Source organism: Trichechus manatus, unplaced genomic scaffold, assembly GCF_000243295.1.
Source record: "Trichechus manatus latirostris isolate Lorelei unplaced genomic scaffold, TriManLat1.0 scaffold00083, whole genome shotgun sequence".
Classification (NCBI taxonomy): Eukaryota; Metazoa; Chordata; class Mammalia; order Sirenia; family Trichechidae; genus Trichechus; species Trichechus manatus.
The window spans coordinates 10,714,506-10,736,105 of record NW_004444019.1 but is presented as its reverse complement, the minus strand read 5'-3'; the positions used below and the strand labels follow the sequence as shown (position 1 = coordinate 10,736,105).

The 21,600-nt window shown below is 34.6% G+C and overlaps 1 protein-coding gene across 50 annotated transcripts in view; it reads right to left on the bottom strand.

The window, feature by feature from the left end:
- RIMS1 (regulating synaptic membrane exocytosis 1) overlaps positions 1-21,600 on the bottom strand; it is a 504,415-nt gene that overhangs the window by 87,234 nt on the left and 395,581 nt on the right. For 32 of the 50 annotated variants that reach the window (XM_004381365.1, XM_004381366.1, XM_023735893.1 and 29 more), the window contains one exon: positions 16,201-16,367. The exons of the other annotated variants lie outside the window; for them this stretch is intronic. In XM_004381365.1, the coding sequence (XP_004381422.1) occupies positions 16,201-16,367 (167 nt within the window). The remainder of the gene's footprint in view (positions 1-16,200; positions 16,368-21,600) is intronic. 50 annotated transcript variants of the gene reach the window in all.

Sequence of the window (21,600 nt, the reverse complement as noted above, 5' to 3'; positions counted from 1 at the left end):
TGCTTGATCACTGTGCCACTAAAGCGCCTGTGGTGAATATAATGCCCATGAATCCCAACTGTACAAGTGGAGAGAGCCTCCTTGAATTTTTCAGAAAATTCTAGTATTAACATCATCATCCATCATTCTCCAGAAAAAGGTCTATGTGGGTTATGTCTCATATCTCTTCCTGTCATACTTTCAGAAAGAATAAAATAAAAAAACGTATCAAGAATATTGTTAACTGATACCACAGCCTCTACCAGACTGAGTCCAGTACAACTAGATGGTGCCCGCCTACCACCACTGACTGCTCTGACCGGGATCACAACAGAGGGTCCCGGACAGAGCTGGAGACAAATGTACAACAAAATTCTAACTCACAAAAAAAGACCAGACTTACTGGCCTGACAGAGACTGGAGAAACCCCGAGAGTATGGCTCCTGGACACCCTTTTAGCTCAGTAATTAAGTCACTCTGAGGTTCACCCTTCAGCCAAAGATAAGACAGCCCCATAAAACAAAACGAGACTAAGGGGGCACAACAGTCCAGGGACAAGGACTGGAAGGCAGGAGGGGACAGGAAAGCTGGTAACAGGGAACCTGAGTTTGAGAAGGGACAGTGTTGACATGTCATGGGGTTGTTAACCATTTTCATAAAATAATATGTGTACTAACTGTTTAATGAGAACTATTTGTTCTGTAATCCTTCATCTAAAGTACAAAAAATTACAAAAAAAATATTGTTACTTGAAGGGCTTGAGTTGAGATTCACATTAGGCAACACAAATAAGAAAATGATAATGTACTGAGGTAGATAAACTCACTAAGCACAAAAGTTAACTGACAGACCTATGAATATCTAGGATTACCACACTAGAGAGGGATTAATCTTACAGCGAGCAAAGAAAACATGAAGAAATAATTTGTGTGTATGGGAAACAGTTTATAAGGTTTTGATGAGGGCAGTAAGATTTGAAAAACAAATTTCATAGTAATGAAAACATAAAACAGCAGTAAGAATGCTGGCCTTTCGGATTCTGTCTTTATATGGGTTATGGATTGAATTGTGTTCTCCAAAAACACATGTTGTGAATCCTAATCTCTATGCCTGTGGTTATAATTCCATTCTGGAATGAGTTGTCTTTGTTATGTTAATGAGGCAGGATTAGTATAGGATATATCTTGAGTCAATCAAAAGAGATTAAGCTAGGAAGCAGAGATAGGGGAAGAGACAATGCCAAGCCACACGAAGATCACCCAGGAGCAGAAGCTCAGAAGAGACAAGGATCTTCCTTCAGACAGAGAAAGCCTTCCTCTAGAGCCGGCGCCCTAAATTTGGACTTCTAGCCTCCTAAACTGTGAGAAAATAAATTTTTGTTTGTTAAAGCCATCCACCATGGTATTTCTGTTATAGCAGCACTAGATAACTAAGACACATGGTTATCTCAGTATTTCACAACTGTCTACTATAGAGGTATAGGGTTACGGCTAGTCCGATAAACACCAAGGTGGTAATGATGACATTCTCTCTTGCCTGGAAACTCATATTAATAGAATTGATCTACTTAAGAAAATGGTGAAAGAAGAATAATCAATTGCAAGAATATATTCTACTGACTGAATAATTGCTCTAGTCATAATAATTATTATAATAATTATTTATTGAGCACTAACTATATGCCCAAAAGTACATACATAAGAAGCATAATATCAAAATATAAAGAACAGGAAAATAATGAAGGCTAAGAAGGGAGGGTGGTGAAAATGTAAAAAATGATCTTACTTATGTTCAGATAGAAAGGCAGGAGTTTTATGATGACAGCTGATATCAATTCAGCCAAACTTCCCCAGAGAAAACTATGATTCTGTCAAAACACAATTAGGGCTATTTCATAGACTCTCTGTAGCTTGGCTGCAGTATCTATTGATATGTCTTATTTATTTCCCATCATTCTGGCTGGTGGTAATCCAAGGAAACTATGGCTCCCTGTGTCTCCTCTCTATACTTCCGGATGCACACAACTAAGCTTAAGGTGGAGGAAGATTACTTGAAATTTCTCTGAGAAGCTCTGGGCTTAAGTTGCTTTTTCTCCTTATGCCTTTAAAAACTTTATTAGTTTTTTTTTTTTTAAAGGCAGATTTGCAGAGTAAAAAACAAAAATAACAACAATAACAAACTAAGAGCTTTAAGGTAGTAAAGACCTAGCTTCTAATGACACAGTATCAATGTCAGCAGACCAATTCAAGTCTCAGATATCTACACAACAGGGAGAAACATCTGCCTGGATTGGAAATAATCTTTGTAAAATGTATTCAATTGTAAAATTAAATAAACAGTAGCTACTAGTAGTATTATTATAAGCCCAATACCATGTTGCTGTGTGCTGTCGAGTCGATTCCGACTCATAGTGGACGAATAGGATGGAGTACAAACGCTCCTTATGGGTTCCTAGGCTGCAGTCTTTACAGGAGTACGTCACCAGGCCTCTTCTCCCTCAGAGCACCTGGTAGGTTCAGTCATCCGACCTTTCTGTTAGCAGCCGAGCACTTAACCACTGCACCACCAAGGCTCCTGGCCCAACCCCATGATGCCCATGAAATTCTTTCCAGTTATTTTAAGTGTGGTCATCATTCCTCTGAGTGTAGCAGTTATTTGTATCAATCTTTCGAATATGATGCCTAATGTTAAAGGTTTTGCGTTTTGTTCTGGCTTTTTTTTTGGTACATCAGCAACCTGTATTGGACATGCTTGCTAGGTACACTGCTCCCATTTAAATACAAAAGACTATAGGTATTTACTCACGCCCAATTTGAGGTGCTTGGTATCCTGCATCCTGGCCATAGCTGACTGAACCAAAGATTGGCATCTGAGTTGAAAGCACTCTCTAAGAGCAGGGGGCAACCTACATACTCGCCTGACACTGGAACTCTGATTACAGGGTGCTGTTCATACAGTGATCACTATTCCCTTAAACTCGGGCTCACCTCCTTCTCCACTCTTAATTCCAATATTCTCTACCCATTGCCACTGAGTCAATTCTGACTTACAGTGACCCTATAGGGCAGATGAGAACTGCCCCATAGGGTTTCCAAGGCTGTAAATCTTTATGGAAGCTGACTGCTACATCTTTCTTCTGCAGAGAGGCCTGGTTGGTTCAAACCTCTGACCTCTCGGTAAGCAGCCAAGAGCTTAACCACTGCGCCAACATTCTCTAAGTCCCCAGAGTTTCCTTCTCAGTTTGAGTTGTAATCTACCTTTTACCTCTCACATTTGCTCACCATTGCCTACTTCCATTCTTCTTCACAACTCAAATTGTCCTTTCTCTGCCGGAGTGCTTTTCTTGAGAATTTTCCAGTCCTCAGCTCCCTTCACCTTCTCCCTGACTGCTATTTTCTCAAGCACCTTAGATACTTCCTGCCAGTTCAAGATCCAAATCTCTTTGTCCTGACCTGGCATTTACCCTCTAACTTGGGATGAAATTCATAGGGTCACGATCCTTCTTACTTTTCACACCAACAATTTCTTCCTTATTTATTTTAAAATTATCTTTTTAAGTTAGTAAATTTTTAAAAATAATAAAGAAAATAATAACATATTAAATATGAACTATTTCTGGCAATGCGGCAGACAGTATATTCTGAAAAATCCTTCTACTTCCAAACACCTAGAAGTGGTAGGAAAATTACAACAAATACCTGTTAAAATACAAATCCAAAAGAAAGGCAAATCCCATTAGCCAAAAAAACAAAAACAAGACGGAACTGAAAACAGATTGATATGTACATTATGAATGTCTTGGGAGGTATTTCAGATGAGAAATTTAGAAGGTTGGGTCCCCAGTAGGGAATTAGAGCTGAAATCCCTGCATGAAGCCAAGATTCTTAAAGAGCAACAGTGAAAACTGTGTGTCTTGGTCTAAGCCCCAGTGGACTCTCACTGATGGTATTTCTAATATAATCTTTCAGAAAGAAGAACTGATCTGAAAATGAAGATCCAAGGTGCACGGAAAAATGGTTAGCAAAGAAATTGGAACATATGTGGGTCATTCAAAGGCACTAATCATTTCAAAGAAAAATAACATCCAACACTGGGCAAAAGAAATCCGTATATAATTAAATCACTGGACAAAAAACATGGAGTTGAGAAGGTAGCAGAACTAAAGTGTACAAGTAATTTTTTTTCCCTATGAGGTAGTGGAGCTAATTATTAACTGTAGATATACCATTTAACAAAATGTATGTATGTGTGAAATGCAAAATCAGGCACTAAAATAATAGAAATAGAGAGTATAATTTCCATAATAAGGGAGGGGGGAAATAAAAAAAATCAGTTAAAAACCAATCAGGAAAGAGGAAAAAATACAATAATAAGAAAAATAGAAAGCATAAAATAATATAGTAGAAATAATTCCAAGTATATTAGAAATAACAATAAATGCAAATGAATTAGCCAGGCAATTAAAAGACAGAGATTGTCAGGATGGAAGAAAATCTAAACCCAGCTACATGCTGCTTACCAGAGATACAATTAACAGTTATGATCACAGAAAGGCTGAAAGTAAATGGATGTGAACAGTTAGACTGAACACTAATCAGAAGAAAGTTTGTGTTCCCATATAAGACAAAATAGACTTTAATGCCAAAAAAATGATTAGGGATAAAGAGATTCACTACATAATGATAAAATGATTAAGTCACCAAGAAGATCAAAGAATTATAAACTTGTACTTGATTATAAAGCAAAAATGGGCAGAAATAATAGAGGTTAACAAATCCCCACTGTGGTGGGAGAGATTTTAACTGAGCAAAGTAATTTCCAAATCAAACAGGCAAAAAATTAATAAAGCAATAGAAGTTTCATATAATGGATATATAAAGAACTCTATACTTAATATTTAGAGATATACATTCTTCTCAAGCACATGTGTAAAATTTACAAAAATGACCACAAACTAGGCCATAAATCAAACTTCAAATAAACAGTACCATACAAAACACATTTCTTGACCACAATGCCATTAAGGCAATTAAATTAGGAAAAAAATTAACAAAAAGTTATCAAAGAATACTTTATACTTTTGGAAACTTAAAGGCATACTTTAAATAATACGTCAAAGAGAAAATAAAAACATGATAGAAATTTAAATACACTTAAAATCATACAAAAATGAAAATACTGCATACCAAAATGCGTTGGGTACAGATAGAACAGTATTACAAGAAAAAAAAGTTAGACTTAAATGATAAAATTAGAAAATAATAGAAAAAACTAAATTGCATTCCTATAAAAGAGCAATATACAGAAATGTAAAGAATAAAGATACCAGTCATGATAACATAAAAAATATGGTATGTATAGCTATATGTACAAAATGTTTGTTTTTGATAGATGTGCATAAATATACTTCATAAAGAAAATTTTAAAACTTTATGAAATGATATTAAAGAAAACCTAAATTAATAGACAGATACACAATACTGGAAGACTCAATATCCTAAAGATTTAAATTTCCACCCAAATCAAGTTACATATTTAATATAGTTCCAAACCAAGGATTTCTTTTGTATAATTTAATGCACTTATTCTAAAATTAACATGTATTGAAAAAAGAACAAAGTTGTCAAGACACTCCTGATAAAAAAGAAGAATGAGATCAGGAGATTTGCCCTACTATAGTATTTATTATGAGTTACACTAATATGCTATATTAATTACAATAGTGTGGTATTGGTATAGGAATAAACATCAGACCTATGAAGCATAGGTCAAAAATATATTTAGAATTTGTGAAGACCTCACAATGTCACAGCTGGCATTGCAGATCAGTGGGGGACTGGCAGGGGGAAATAGTGCCGGTGAAAGCAGCTACCATTTGCAAAATAATAAAATTCAATTCCTACCTCCATAGAATATGTAACAACCAACTGTAGAGGCAATAAATACCTAAATATGAAAAAATCTATACTTTAAAACTTCTTAGGAATATGTGCGTGTGTGTGTCTGTACGTGTACAATTCATATAAAGTAAGGTGTGGAAATGATAATACTCAGATTCAGGATAGAGACTTACTTGAGCAAATATGGTTCTAGAGGGACGGAGGTAGGATTCAGTGGTGGTCAAAGGTATTCAGCTATATTGGTAATATTTTAATTTAAGCTTGGTAGGAGGCACCTCAGTGTTGATTATTATTTATACTGCATGTATATCTTAAATACTGCAGTGTAAATTGCAAAACAAGTTTAGGTTAAATAGAGGAAAGAGACTTGGAGCTGGCTAGCAGGCTTTCATTTCTGGCTCCACCACTTACTGGCCATGTGAATTTAACAAGTTGCTTCACTTTAGTCTTTATTTGTAAAATAAGATCATTAACAATTACACTACAGGTCTGTTATAGAAATCATAATATTGCATGTAAACCACCTTTCAGAATATTTGGTACACATAAAATATAATCTATATATGTTATTACGTAGCTATGGCAAAAATCACTAAAGTGACACATGAAATAGCTGAAGTTTGGGAAGCATTAGTTCATAGTGAAAGGATATTGTATTCATTCCAAATAACAGAATAATTGCTGCAGATATATGAATATTTACCTAAAGGGTATTTTATTGCTTAAAAGATGTATAAAATACTAACATGTTATGCTGAAGATGTGCTGTTAGCAGTACATAGGTTAATTTCTTATATATTGTGGGGAAAATAATTAAGCAGGGAAAATTATGTTCTAATTGTATTTAACAACAGAATATTAAACTAATTTTTAATTTCTTTACCAGGGGGGTAAAAGACCTATACAAAGAAAACTACAAAACACTACTGTAAGAAACCATAAGAGACCTAGATAAATGGAAAAACATACCATGCTCATGGATAGGAAGACTCAATATCATGAAAATGTCAATACTACCCAAAGCAATCTACAGATATAATGCAACGTCGATCTAAATTCTAAAAGCATTCTTTAACAAGATGGAAAAACTAACCACCAAGCTTATATGGAACAGAAAGAGGCTCCAGTTAAGCACAGCATTATTGAAGAACAAAGTAGGAACCTCACACTACCTGAATCTCAGAACCTGCTATATATAGCCATGGTAGTGAAAACAGCCTGGTACTGGGTACAACAACAGACACATAGACCAATGGAATAGAATTGAGAACCCAGGCATAAACCTATCCACCTATGGAGAGCTAATCTTTGACAAAGGGCCAAAATCCATTAAATGGGGGAGAAAACAGTCTCTTTAAGAAATGGTGCTGGCAAAACTGGATGTCCATTTGTAAAAAAAATGAAAAAGGACCCATACCTCACACCACACACAAAAACTAACTCAAAATGGATCAAAGACCTAAAGATAAAACCTAAAACTATAAAGATTATGGAAGAAAAAAATAGGGACCACACTTCCTGTTGTTAGGTGCTGTTGAGTCAGTTCTGGCTCACAGTGACTCTATAGGACAGAATAGAACCGCAAGGGCCCTAATATATGGCATAAAGAGAATACCAAATATAACTGAAAATGCACAAACAGCAAAAGATGAACTAGATAAATGGGACCTCCTAAAAATTAAACACTTAACACTTATCAAAAGACTTCATCAAAAGAGTTAAAAGAGAACCTACAGATTGGGAAAAAAAAATTTGGCTATGACATATGTGACAAGGGTTTAATCTTAAAATTTATAGAAAATGTCAACACTTCAACAACCAAAAGACAAACAATTCAATTAAAAAATGGGCAAAGGAAGACATTTAGGTGGCTAACAAACAAATGAAGAAATGCTTGTTTTGATCAGTAGCCATTAACCTACCCATTGCCATTGAAATGATTTGGACTCATAGCAACCCCATAGGACAGAGTAGAATTGCCCCACAGGGTTTCCAAGGAGCAGCTGGTGGATTCAAACTGCTGACCTTTTGGTTAGCAGCCAAACGCTTAACCACTGTGCCAACAGGGCTCCCATTAGCCATTAGAGAGATGCAAATCAAAACTACAATGAAATACTATCTTACTCCAACATTACTGGCACTAATAAAAATAACAGAAAAAAACACGTTGGAAAGGTTGCAGGGAGATTGGAACTGTCATACACTGCTGGTGGGAATGTAAAATGATACAACTACTACAGAAAACGGTATGGTGAATCCTTAGAAAGCCTGAAATAGAAATACCATATGACTCAGCAATCCCACTCCTAGGTATATACCCTAAAGAAATAAGAGCCGTGATATGAATAGACATATGCACACCTATATTCATTGCAGCATTATTCACATTAGCAAAAAGATGGAAACAACCTAAGTGTCCATCAACAGATGAATGGATTAACAAACTGTGTTACACATACACAATGGAATACTATGCAACAATAAAGAATAATGACAAATCCATGAAATATCTCATAACACAGATGAATTTGGTGGACATTATGCTGAGTGAAATAAGTCAATCACAAAACTACAAATATTGTATGAGACCACTATTCTGAAGAAACAGGAAGAGATTTACACACAGAAAAAAAATTTTTTTTGATGGTTACCAGGGATGGGAAGGGTAAGGAGGGAAAATTACCAAATAGATAGAAGACAGGTGTTAAGATTGGTGAAGGGAAAGGCAAGGCACAGTATGGGGAAAGTCAGCACAACATGACCAAGGCAAGGGAGGACACTGAGAGGAACACAGGACAAAGGGCAACAATGGTAATTACTATAGCACAGACAATCCTGCAACAATACTATTAACGAACAATAACTTATGAATGGATACATAGGTAGATAGGTATGCCAATAGGTGTGGGAGGGTGTAAGTGAACACACCCACTTGCAGATATAGGTTTGGTGGTAGATGTTTCTACATACAAAACTGTACAAGCTGCTTATATATTAATATAGACAATAGAGGACAAAAGGGCCAAAGTTAGGGCAACTTCTTAGACATAACCAAACACCTCGCAGGACCAAGTTCCTAGGCTCGAAGGTGAAGGACCAAAGACTTGGGGGACATCTACATCAGTTGGCACAATGTAGTTCATGAAGACAAAGCTCTGCATCCTACTTTGGTGAGTAGCGTCTGGGGTCTTAAAAACTTGCGAATGACCTTCTAAGATACAACTATTGGTCTTTTACCATCTGGAGCAAAGGACAGTGAAGAAAACTAAAGACTCAAGGGAGCAATTAGTCCAAATGACTAACGGACCACATGAACCGCAACTTACACGACCACGAGACCAGAAGAACTAGATAGTACCTGGCTACCAGTACCAACCACTCTAGCTGGGATCACAACAGACAGTCCAGGACAAAGCAGGAGAAAGACTGTAGATCAAAAAATCAAATTCACAAAAAAGGCCAGTCTTACTGGTCTGACAAAGACTGAAGGAACCCTCGAGAATATGGCTCTAAGACAACCTTCTGACCTGGAACTGAAGGCATTCCTGGAGACCACCTTTCAGCCAAACTATAGATAGGCCCATAAAATAAACAATAACACCCAAGAAGAGCGTGCTCCTTAGAACAATCAATCATACAAGATTAAAAGGGCAAAAAAAAAAAAAATTATAATTTGTTTTAAATCACGTCAAATTGGAAAATTATAGTCATTTATAATGTACACAATCAAGATATAATTTAGATGATATCATAAGTTGACTAAAGTGTATTAAAAGCAAAGTTACTGATATTGTTTCTTTCTGAACATTCAGGATTTTTATTTTCTCTTGAATAAAAGTTTTGTATCATCTTCCAAATATACTCTAAAACATTTTTCTAATTTATACAAAAAGAAAAATGATACATTAATTCAATATTAAATGCCTCATGAAAAATAACCTTTATTCATCAGATTAATGTAAACTACAAATTTAGTAAGATAGTAAGATCTTTATGGATGATATCATGTAAATATCTCCCATAAGTGGGCAGATATTTTAACATTGACAATATATTCAATTATTTAGAAGTTTCCAAACCTCATGCTTTTTTTCTTTCAGTATTTTGTGATAGGTAGTAGAAAACTCACGTTTACTTGCTTGTTTTCCTGGCATAGCAGAGGCTGCAAAATGTCAGGTTTTGTTAAATTAAGAAGTTAGAAACTACAAACATTCACAATGGCAAGCCATGATGATTAAATATTCTGGCCACTCTATTTCTGTTGAATAGATATATCTTATCTGTTGTAGATATATCTTTTCTGTTAAAACTGACTGGGCTACTGACAGGGAACACAACACAGAGTCCCTGTTGGAGCAGGAGAAACGTGGGGTGCAGAACTCAAATTCTAGTAAAAAGACCAGACAATGGTCTGACTGAGACTGGAGGAACCCCAGAAAGCATGGCCCCCAGACTCTCTGTCAACCCAGCACTAAAACCATTCCTGAGGCTAACTCTTCAGACAAAGATTAGACTGGACTATGGGACATAAAATGATACTGGTGAAGAGTGTGCTTCTTAACTCAAGTAGATACATGAGACTAAATGGGCAGCTCCTGTCCAGAGGTGAGATGAGAAGGCAGAGAGGGTCAGGAGCTGGTTGAATGGACATGGGAAATCAGGGGTGGAAGGGGGGAATGTGCTGTCACAGTATAGAGAGAGCAATTAGAGTCACATAACAATGTGTGTATAAATTTTTGTATGAGAGACTAACTTGAATTGTAAACTTTTACTTAAAGTACAACTAAAAAAAAAGTTAAAAAAATGACTGGGCTAGACACCGAGGAAAAATAATATTTAACAAAAGGCAATGAATGCGATTTTTTTAAAAGTGATTATGTGATAATCATTACCTACGATTTCAATTGAATATGCTCTTTTTAAAAATACTTTAAATGTTAAAAATAATCTGTTCAATTCCAACAGAAGAAAGTAAACTATGGGAAAGTAGATTTTTACAAATAATGAAATGTTGCAATCTACTTTTTAAATTCAGTGAGTAGTGAGCATAGTTATTCTTCCTCCGGACAGGCAGAAGTAGTCCCTAAGACCTAATTACAACTGATGATTTCCACAATCAATCACATCTCGATAAGCTATTCCTGGTCCCTATTAAATTTTGAAAACTTTATTTATTATAACTAACCATTATCACTGTTTATTATATAGTAAGGATTTATCTAATATGCTACTAACCTTTCCTGGGTGTAAACTAAATGCATGTTAGTAAACTTAAAATGAACTCGCAGAGTGCAAAGTTAAAAACAAGACTTGCTGCAACTGTTCTAAATTGTCCCAGAGCTGCCTCACTTCAAACCAGCAGTCTTAAATGGTTTGCAAGAATTAACGTAACCAGGAAAAGTTATTCACCTGTACCAAGAACTCTCTAACTGGCCATTGGCAAGACTGCTGGATTTCCTTACATTTATAGGTCAAATGGTATTTTGATTGTTACGAATATGGCATGGTATAATAAGTTAGGTGTATGGTGAAATGACTCAGTCATATGTTACATTAATAAGTATGGTATAGTAATTTATTCATATTTTCACCATTAGAATCATTTTAAAGGGCACAGTCATTCCATTTCTTTGCAGCTTTAATCTATTCACAGAAAATAATACTGGCAATGACAAAGCAACCTTGGGCTATTAAAACTAAGATGCTATGAAAAGAGACACTGGAAGAGCACTAAAATACCATCTTTATCAGATCTTCAATATCCAATATCTTTCACTGTGCTTGTATTCATCCTCTCCCTTGTCCTCTGATTTCTGTGACGTTTTTCTTTTTCTACCAATAGACTTTGATTTTTCAATAGTTACAACATGTAGGCATGCAAAATTAAGTGTGGACAGCTAAAAAAGATGAGAAGGAAGGGAAGGAGGAAAGAGGGAAGAAGGAAAGGAGGGAAGGAAGGAGGGAAGGAAGGAGGGAAAGAAAGAAGGCAAAAGGAAGTAAGAAAGGAAGGAAAAGAAAAAAGAAAAAGAAAGAAATCACTCTTGATTACACTTGATGTCAGTGGGTATAATAATTAGTGAGCATATAAAATGAAAGTTTCATTTGTTTATTCTGAACTATTAATTTAGCAAATGATTTTGCAATTAAGAACTTGTCATATGCTATCACAAAAATTCAAAGACTATTTTTTAATCTTGTCCTGTATTCCTTTACTGAACTGAAGAACTATTGTGAAATATGCAAGGCTTCAAACCGGTTCATTCCAGTTTGAACCTCTGCTGAGAATTTGCATTCCCACCCCAGATATACTGAATCAGAATCTATAGTTTAACAACATCCCCAGGTGATTCTTATGTATGATAAATTTTGAGAACCACTGCTCCACTAGTGGTTCTCAGAATTGGTCCCTAACCAGCAGCATTAGCATTGCCTGGGAACTTGTTAGCAATGCAAATTCTGAGCAGGGGATCAAACTAGAACCAACAGGCTTGAAGCTGTGGAAAAAGGGGTGTTTGAAATTATTTTCTGTAATATTTTTCAAACATAACTGTAATATCAAGATTTATTTTCCAGAACATATTAACCTATGTGTTACCCTCCATCACAATTTAAAATACCAAATAATTTAACCTATAATGTTTTGAAATCCTCAAATAAATATAATACATTTCCTTTAGGATTTCCATTATTATGACTACTGACATTGAAACTCAAATGTTAGTAAGTCTATAGTTGTAAGGTTAACTGTTTATTTACAAAAGATAACTTCTCTTTAAAAGAAACTTTCATTATCTATCTTTCAAATTAGGAACGAAGAAAGCAAGGATGATTGCTTTTGAAAATATTCTTTAGAGGGGAATGATAAAAGAGACCAAAAACCATTCACATCAAATATGCTCTTCAGATTTGTTTATCAAAATCCACTTACCTACAGAAATCCAAGGAGCCCTGGTGGCGCAGTGGTTAAGTGCTCGGCTGCTAACTGAAAGGTCAGAGGTTCGAACTCATCAGCTAGCTGCTCCACGGGAGAAAGATATGGCAGTGTGCTTTCTTAAAGATTTATAGCCTTGGAAACCCTATGGGGCAGTTCTGTCCTATAGGGTCGCTATGAGTCGGAATCGACTCAATGGCAAAGGGTTATAGAAACCCAACTGTGGTAGAGCTAGGAGAACATGTTACAAACTGAATTGCTGTTGGAAAATTATTGGGTTTGACAAAGCTTCTAAAATTGTGTAACATCTGAGAACAATTACAGGATTATGCTGGCTTTTGCTTTTAAAGCTTGATTTTGTATAAAACATCTGAAATTTGCCTGCCTGGAAAGAAATCAATACACGATAAAGATTAAAAAAAAAAAAAAAAAAAAAGTTCAGAGCTATACCATGGAAATTCAGCTTCTTTTTGGGATGAGCACTTTTTTTAGATAAAAAATTAAACAGAGAAGTCAGAAATCCAACACATTCTTTCTGGATTCTAGTAGATATGTATTTTTTATTATCAAATATGCCACTTCTACTAGTATATACTGTACTTGCATCAGAAAACATCCTTTGAAGAATATTTAAGCTAAAACTAAATTAAAATTTTATGGCAAATGCAAAGCAAAAGTGAAAAACTAGTTAACCTCAAATCTTTCTCAATATTTATTGTTTTAAAGGATTAGACATTGATTTTATATTGTAAGAATCATCCTAAATTTGTGAATAGTTTTTAATCCATGACAGTTTTTGAGAATAATTTTAATTCATTATATTTACAAAAGGTTATTTACCCTGATATAAATGTTAGAGTTTATTTTCTTTTTCAACTACAGCTCCCCTGTATACGTAAACTTTGAAAACATGAAACATGTTTTAGATCATTTTGAATGAACTATTCAGTTAATCCATAAGAAAAACAGTTAAGCTACTTCAAGCTGGGCAGCCTGCCATGGATGAATGCATCTAGAGGAAAGGATGTCCCTTTTTAAGTTCACACAGAAGTGCCATATGATTTAGCTAGCAGCAGCCCTGAATGGACAAGACATGCGTTGCATAATCATTATCTAAAACAAAGAAAAATCAGGATATGGCCCAAGAATCCCTAACATCCTTTGAAAATGATATTTTTGAGAGTGATTATCCAAATGTACTTATATTTTTCAACCACACACATCTTATAAGTGTGTAATTTTATTTGTCTCTAGTAGGCTTTTAAAAGCTAGTTTTATAGCTTTTTATCTTTTAGGCATAAGGCTGATCACCTAAAACTGATCTTCCCAAAATGCACTCAAGAACTCTGCAAAATATTAACAGATGTCCCTATGAAAAAAGCATTCCAGAATAAAATAAGCTTAATACATACTGGATGAAACAAAGTTAAACAAGTTGTTTCAATAGAAAACTTCTCCAAACCTTAAATACACTAATGTGGATTAACAGGAAAATGTAGCAACCAGAGTTTGGAAACACTGGTCTATAAATTATACAGAAGGGTATGCAGTCCACTGTTCATTTCAGATGTTGCTTATCTAGACATTTTCTCAGTTCATAATATACTTGGATAGAAGAAATCAAAACCATACATGGTATTTTAAGTGTCTATAATAAGGATAAGCTCATGCCATATGTTTTGTCTCTACTGTCCTTCGTGAGAATATTGGGTACTTTGTTGGCTTTTAAGGGATTAAACATGTCTTTAGCAAATGCAATAATGTCTTCTAAATCATTTTATTGACTTCCAGAATAAAGTTCATTCAAAGCAATGTATAATAAAACATTTCTTGTGTCATAGAATGATTTGATGATTTAGTGTACATCATCAAAATCTGTGAGAATATCAGACTTTCAGAGTATTAGAAAGTTAATTGCTTCTATTTTGAACATTTATATACACTGGGTCTCTCCTCAATCCCAAAACTTCTTCAATGAAACTTTTATTTCTGGAATCTGGCTAAAGAACAAATACAAAATATGCTTTGTCAATAATGGGTTTGATTTACTTAAGATAGGACTTGTTATTTCTGAGGTCCTTTCTCTTTTAGTAGAGTATTTATTGTGGAAAGAAGTGAGAACACTATTGGTGATTTAAGCAAAGTTCATACAAATTTCTTACTACTCAAACCACCAAACCAAACCCACTGCCACACAACTCACATAATGTAAACAACAACAACAACAACAACAACAACAAAACAGTTGCCGGCAACTCTATTCCAATTCATAGCAATCACATGTGTGTCAAAGCAAAACTGTGACCTGCAGAATTTTCAATAGCTGGTTTTTTAGAAGTAGATCATGAGGCCTTTCTTCTCAGATGCCTCTGGGTGGATTCAAACCTCTAACCTTCTGGTTAGCAGTCTAGAGTGTTAACCGTTTACACTACCCAGGGACTTGATACCAGAAGTGTGTAAACTAGAGATGTGTATTTTGATGTCACATCCACCAAATCCTATTCTGAAAGCAGACCAATTGTTATGGGACAAAAGAAGAGGCAAGCAAACTACAGCCCATGGGGCAAACATGGCCTGCTGACTATTTTTGTAAATAAAGTTTTATTGAAATATAACTATGCTCATTTGTTTGTACAGCTTTCACATGCTACAATGGCAGAGTTGAGCAGTTGTGACAAAGAGTATATGGCCCGCAAAGCCTGAAATATTTATTTCTGGCCCTTTACAGAAATAGCTTTCTAACCCTGGACTAAAGCCTGCTCTATGGGTTTAATCATACATAATATAAGAAACTCCTTCAAATGTAACTCTGAATAATCTCTAAAATTATGACCATGGCTATAAGTTCTATCTGACAGTAACCAAATAAAAAACAAACCAACCCGTTGCTGTTGAGTTGATTCTGACTCACAGCAACCCTATAGGACAGAGTAGAACTGCCCCATAGGTTTCCAAGGAGCAGCTGGTAGATTCAAACCACCAACCTTTTGTTTAGCAGCCGAGCTCTTAACCACTGTACCACTGGGGCTCATATCTGAGAGTAGACAGTACCAAACAGTGTACTGATGATACTACGTACCCAAAAAACCAAACACACTGCCATTGAGTCAATTCCAACTCATAGTGACCCCATAGGGTTTCCAAAGCTGTAAATCTCTACAGAAGCAAACTGCCACCTCTTTCTCCCATGGAGCATCTACCCAGTGACTTGGTGATGATACTACATAATAGTTAATAAACGCTTAACCTACCCTACTTGCAGTTATTTTAATGAAATGTTTCTACTACTTGACCTAAACTGTATTCTAGAAAGAATACTCAGGAACCTAGTTGTATTTTTTTTATACCAAGGATAAGGATCCAGTTTATATAAACAGTATTGCAACTCACCTGATTCTACCCCTGGGGCGCTCAGATTGCTCTGACATAAAGCTTGTGCTGCTGAGGCGTGAGGCACTGCTGGTTCGGGAAATGGCGGACACATCACTGACATCACTATCTGATGATTTGGCAGAGACGTTATCACAGCTTCTGTACTGATCTTTATGTATGTTATACTAAAGATTAAAAACAAGAAAGTGTGAGCTCCATCATCAGGGCGTGGAAAAGAAAGAGACATGCATGGTGAGGTTAATAACTACTTCGCCCACATGAAACAGAAGTGCACCTTTGTAAAAGTAGATGTGTAAAATAAAATACTCCATAAATGACACTTTATAGCCTTTCTAAACACTAACATACTACATGATTGCCAACATAAGAATCCTACATCTTTTGAATGGTAAGACATGGTTTATGAAGACTGAGTTATAAATTAAATGTAAAAATTAAATGCTTGGATGGAAAATTCATTAATTGTTTACACATACATAACATCTTAAAATTGTATTATTCATTTGATTTCTAGTGCATCGGTTTCTCTTTCTTTACTTTTCATTATTTCCTATTTTATTCACCTTCTACTCTACCCAGGGTATGGACTGCTTCCGTCTGTCTATACTTCTTGATTCTTTCTAAAACTGTGCAGTTTAACTACATTCTCTATTCTAAGATATCATACTGTCTTTGAAATTGCTTCAAAAAATATCTCTCTTCAGAAAAGGGGGCCGATATCAAAACTAAGAGACTATGCCAAAGGCAACAGAGTCAAAGATTGGACTTTCTATTATGATTTCATTAAACATTTTCAGATGTAAACTATAAACTCAGTATCAAAAGTAAAAAAAAATGGGATTTCTATTAAAATTTCAGTATATACTGTATCATATATTTAAATGCATTTTTAAATTTGTCTTTGGCATTTATTTCCTAAGACTTTAGGAATCCAGAATTAAGAGATCAAAGCTGTCAAAGCAGTTAATCTATTCTTCTTTCTACTTGACTATCGTATTGCTAGATCAGGCAGTGAATACCTTACTATATAATTATATATGATTATTTTTGTATATGTGTTATAATTATAATAAATAGGTTATATAATTATATTATTTAAAAATATTAATAATATATGATTGATTGTCTTCTCTTAGGTACTGAAAAGTAATACAACTTCTTACATAACATAAAAGAACATATAACTAAACACTTGAGTATTTAAGTTTCTCATCAAGTAATTTAACTTTAAACTGATGAGTGATAAAGGGATGAAAACAAAATATTGGTCAAACTTGTTGAAAAGTCATCCATGCTCCATATCGGAGGAGTTTTAATGAATCTCAAGGAACTCTTTCTAAAAATATATATAAATAATCATCTTACTAAAGTAGTTTAAATAAATTAATGTTACAACCTAAATCTGTATGTACAGAAATAAGTGTAAGACAATAATATTTTAAAAATAATCCTACAGAAGGGATTCACATTTTATTTAATAATCCGTTGTACAAAAGTAGTTCAGGCTAAAGTATTTAAATGTCAGTTTTAATTCTGCACCTCTTGAATTTCACATCAGGTGTAAAAACAAATCCCAATTTATAGAATATCTTTCAACCTATCTTTCCAAAGGATTTTTTTTTTAACAATTATGTCATTTGCCTTTGAAAATCAAAAGGAATTCATATGTTAATATGTCCAGAACTGAGCTATTTATACAACTTCATGTTTGATCTAAAATTTATATGATTTAAGATAACAGATTCAAAGCAATGTGATAACATGGCTTACTGGCAAATTCTGCCATATCTAATACCATGATCCTGACTGACACGATTCATTTCAATCAGAGCTGTTTCTTACTTAGAGAGTAGACGTGGTAAAAACTTCATATGCTCGTAGAGTATAACCTGAATTTAATGCTGCTGCTGAGGCACAATTATCACTCCTATATAGCTGATTTTCCAAACTATTGTGTTAAAAGAGATGTACTATGTAATTATGTATAATGTTTCCAAATGTGTTGAAATGATAGCTTGTCATGACAAAATATGAAGGATTTTAAATCTAATGCCTAGGAATGTATCCAGCTGTAGGATATTTCCTGGCATTGGGTTAACACCAAGCACAGATGCTCCTCGCATTTGGTAATGCCAATAATAAGCAGTGTATACCACAGCAGAAGAGAGATGTGCATGCACATGGAAATACTTCTCCAACTAAAGCAATCTTCCTTTTCTGTCAGCTATCTCTTTCTGTACGGTTTTGTAAATGACCAGTTCAGGCCAGTTGCTGTAGAGTTGATTCCCACTCATGGCCTTTGATATTCCAGGAAAGAGAAAAAGCAAGGGATTTTAAAAGATTCTATGCCATATTATTATTTTTTTCTATATTGGGGTAACGAACAACCCATCACTCTGACATGAGAGCACATTTTTCTTCACATTGACTATTTGAAGGAAATGAAAGATTTTTATCTGTACTTTTTACCACTACATTTACTTTTTTTTCAAAATCTGTTAAAAACTTAATCACTTTTACTTTTTATCAAGCATGATTAAATTTCCAATATATCAATTACATATTTTAATGTAAATGTATTAATTATATTTTTAGGAACATATTATCCTCAAGAGGAATTTCTACTGATCACTACCACAGGGAAATAAGTCATTGATGTGACGGGGGACTCTAATTATATGGCTGTTATTTTTAGAAGTAAGTAATAATAAACATCCTGCAGCTACCTACAAAATCCATCACCTCAGTCTTGGTGGGGTTCCTGGGTTACAGAAACATAAGCACTCTTTAAAATGTAAGGGCCTAAATGCAAATTCAACTCCAATGATGAATTTCACCCCATCATTTAGGCATGCAACCCTACATAATATCAATGAAAAAAAATAAGCACAGTGGTACATTTTAAGGATACCAAAAAAGTTTAGTGCTTTTTCAAAAGCAAAGTTAGTGCTAATTCTTTACTCAGGATGGGTGTTAGGATCATATAATCTTTTCAAAAGAGATAATAGTTTTCAAAAAGCATCTCAGGAATTATACTACACTCATTGGATAATTATTTGCTCTGAGTATTTTAAGAATGGTTAACTAATTTTTAATTTGGGAGACTTTTCAACTAAAGCGTATTGCTTCATCCAAAATTTCAAATGGATTAAGACACTAAAAAGAGGCAATAAGGTATCAAAGTTCAAAATTTAATCTATATTAAATCTATAACATACTGGCTCTCAATCACAGCAATAAAAATAAATCTTTGTAAATTATAAAAATCTGGGTGTAAAAGAACAAATGACAAAAAATTTTAATGTTTATGGGACAGATTTGAATGAACTAAAATGGCTAGCTGTAGTAGTCAGTTGCCTTTGCGTCAGTTCTGACTCAGGTGAGCCCATGTGTGCAGAGCAGAACTGCTTCATAGTGATTTCATGGCTGTGACCTTTTGGAAGCAGACTGCCAGGCCTGCATTCTGAGGTGCCTCTGGTGGGTTCTAACCACCAGCATTTAGGTTAGTAGTCAAGCACTTAACCATGTGCACCACCGAGGGCTACTGTAACTTAAAATTTCTGCTGTAAGCATTAGACCATAATATGAATATTAAAAATGCAGAGTATCTATCTTTTACTTGGCATATAAAATAAAAATAAGCTAATCATACATTATTTAATTTTTTTTAAATAATTTATTTTATTTTTTTGTTGTTGAGAATATACACAGCAGAACATACACCAATTCAATGGTTTCTACATGAACAATTCAGTGATACTGATTACATTCTTTGAGATGTGCAACTATAGTCACCCTTCTTTTGTGAGTTGTTTATTAACATAGACTCACTGCCCCCTAAGTTTCCTATCTAATATTTCAAGCTACTATTGTCAATTTGATCCCATCTAGATAGATCTTAAATGAGCATAATGTTGGAGGCAGATGTTCTTTACTAGTTAAGCTATTGTTTGGTTTTAAAAAGACTTTAGAGAATATTTTTGGTCTAAGATTTAAAGAAGGAGAGTCAGGAATAGGAGGAGGAAATGGAATGTGTGGCTAATTGCCTCTATGAACAACTGCCTCCTCTGCCATGAGACCAGAAGAACTGGATGGTGCCCAGCTACCACTGCCGAACATTTTGACAAAGATTCTATAGAAGAATCCTGATCAAAAGGGGGGAAAAGTACAATGGAATTTAAAATTCTCATGGACTCTAGACTTTCTGGAGCCATGGAGGCTGGATGAACCTATGAAACTATTGTCCTGAGATAATCTTTAAACCTTAAACTAAAAATATCTCCCTGCAGTCTTCATATATGTGATTTTAACTTATATTTTTCCTATATTCTTATCAGTTTTTAAAGTTACCATATCTTTGATCTAACATTTATTGATATTATAATTTTATTTAAGTAATATAGTAGCATTAATTTATGCATCAAGTTTAACAGGTAACAGGTTTTGAAAGTAACAGGTTTTGAAATGACTGTTTAAGCACAATGAGAGAGAAAGAGGGAACGTGCAAAGGAGGGAGAAAAGAGAGAACATGCTAATTAATTATATGCAAATTAAAATCTATATGAGAACTTTTTGAATTAAGCTGGAATAATGTGTTAATTTCAATAATATAAGAAGTAGTATAAGAACAAATTGCTGTGTATGTCGTATATCAGGAGTTGTAGGTCTCATCACTACAAAAAGAGGCCTTATACTTTTGGTAAATCATCTCCTTTCTTCTGAGTCTCACTTGTCATATTTTGCTATATAAAGAAGTTGGAGTAGTAGATCACTTCAAGTTCTAAATTTCTATGGGCAATTACGCATTTATGTATATTTGGAATTTTCCAAAAAAGATAAACCTACTTTTGATTGTTTATGGATCTAAGTTCTAAGTGGCAGCTTAGACATCTAGAGCACATCATTTTGTGAAAATTTTTTTTCCATTTATTAATTGATCAGAATCCTAGTTCAGAATAATCCAGAAGGCTTTTAGTATTTTACTTGTCCTTTACTTACCTCTTTCTTGCTCCCTATATGGGCCCGAACCACCCCCCTTGCCGTCTGTCCTATTTGCCTTCATCCTATGATATAATGCTGAGAAATCTATGAAGTATTTCCAGCTTTAATGAAGCATTTCCAGTTTAAATAACCTTTCCAAATAACTGCATCCAACTGTGAACAAAAATACTAAATTACCCTGCCTTCTAATTCTTACTGAATTTGTAGTAAAAGAAAACAAAAATGATGATGATAGTCATAAAGAAGACAGACAAGTAAGCTGATGAAGTGATAAAACCATAAAGAATAAGCTGCAGAGAAGATACATGGAGCAGGAATCAGCAACTCTAAGGAACATCAAGATACTTTGCTTACTGATTTTTTTTTTTTTTTTTGCTTTACTGATTTTACTTTTAA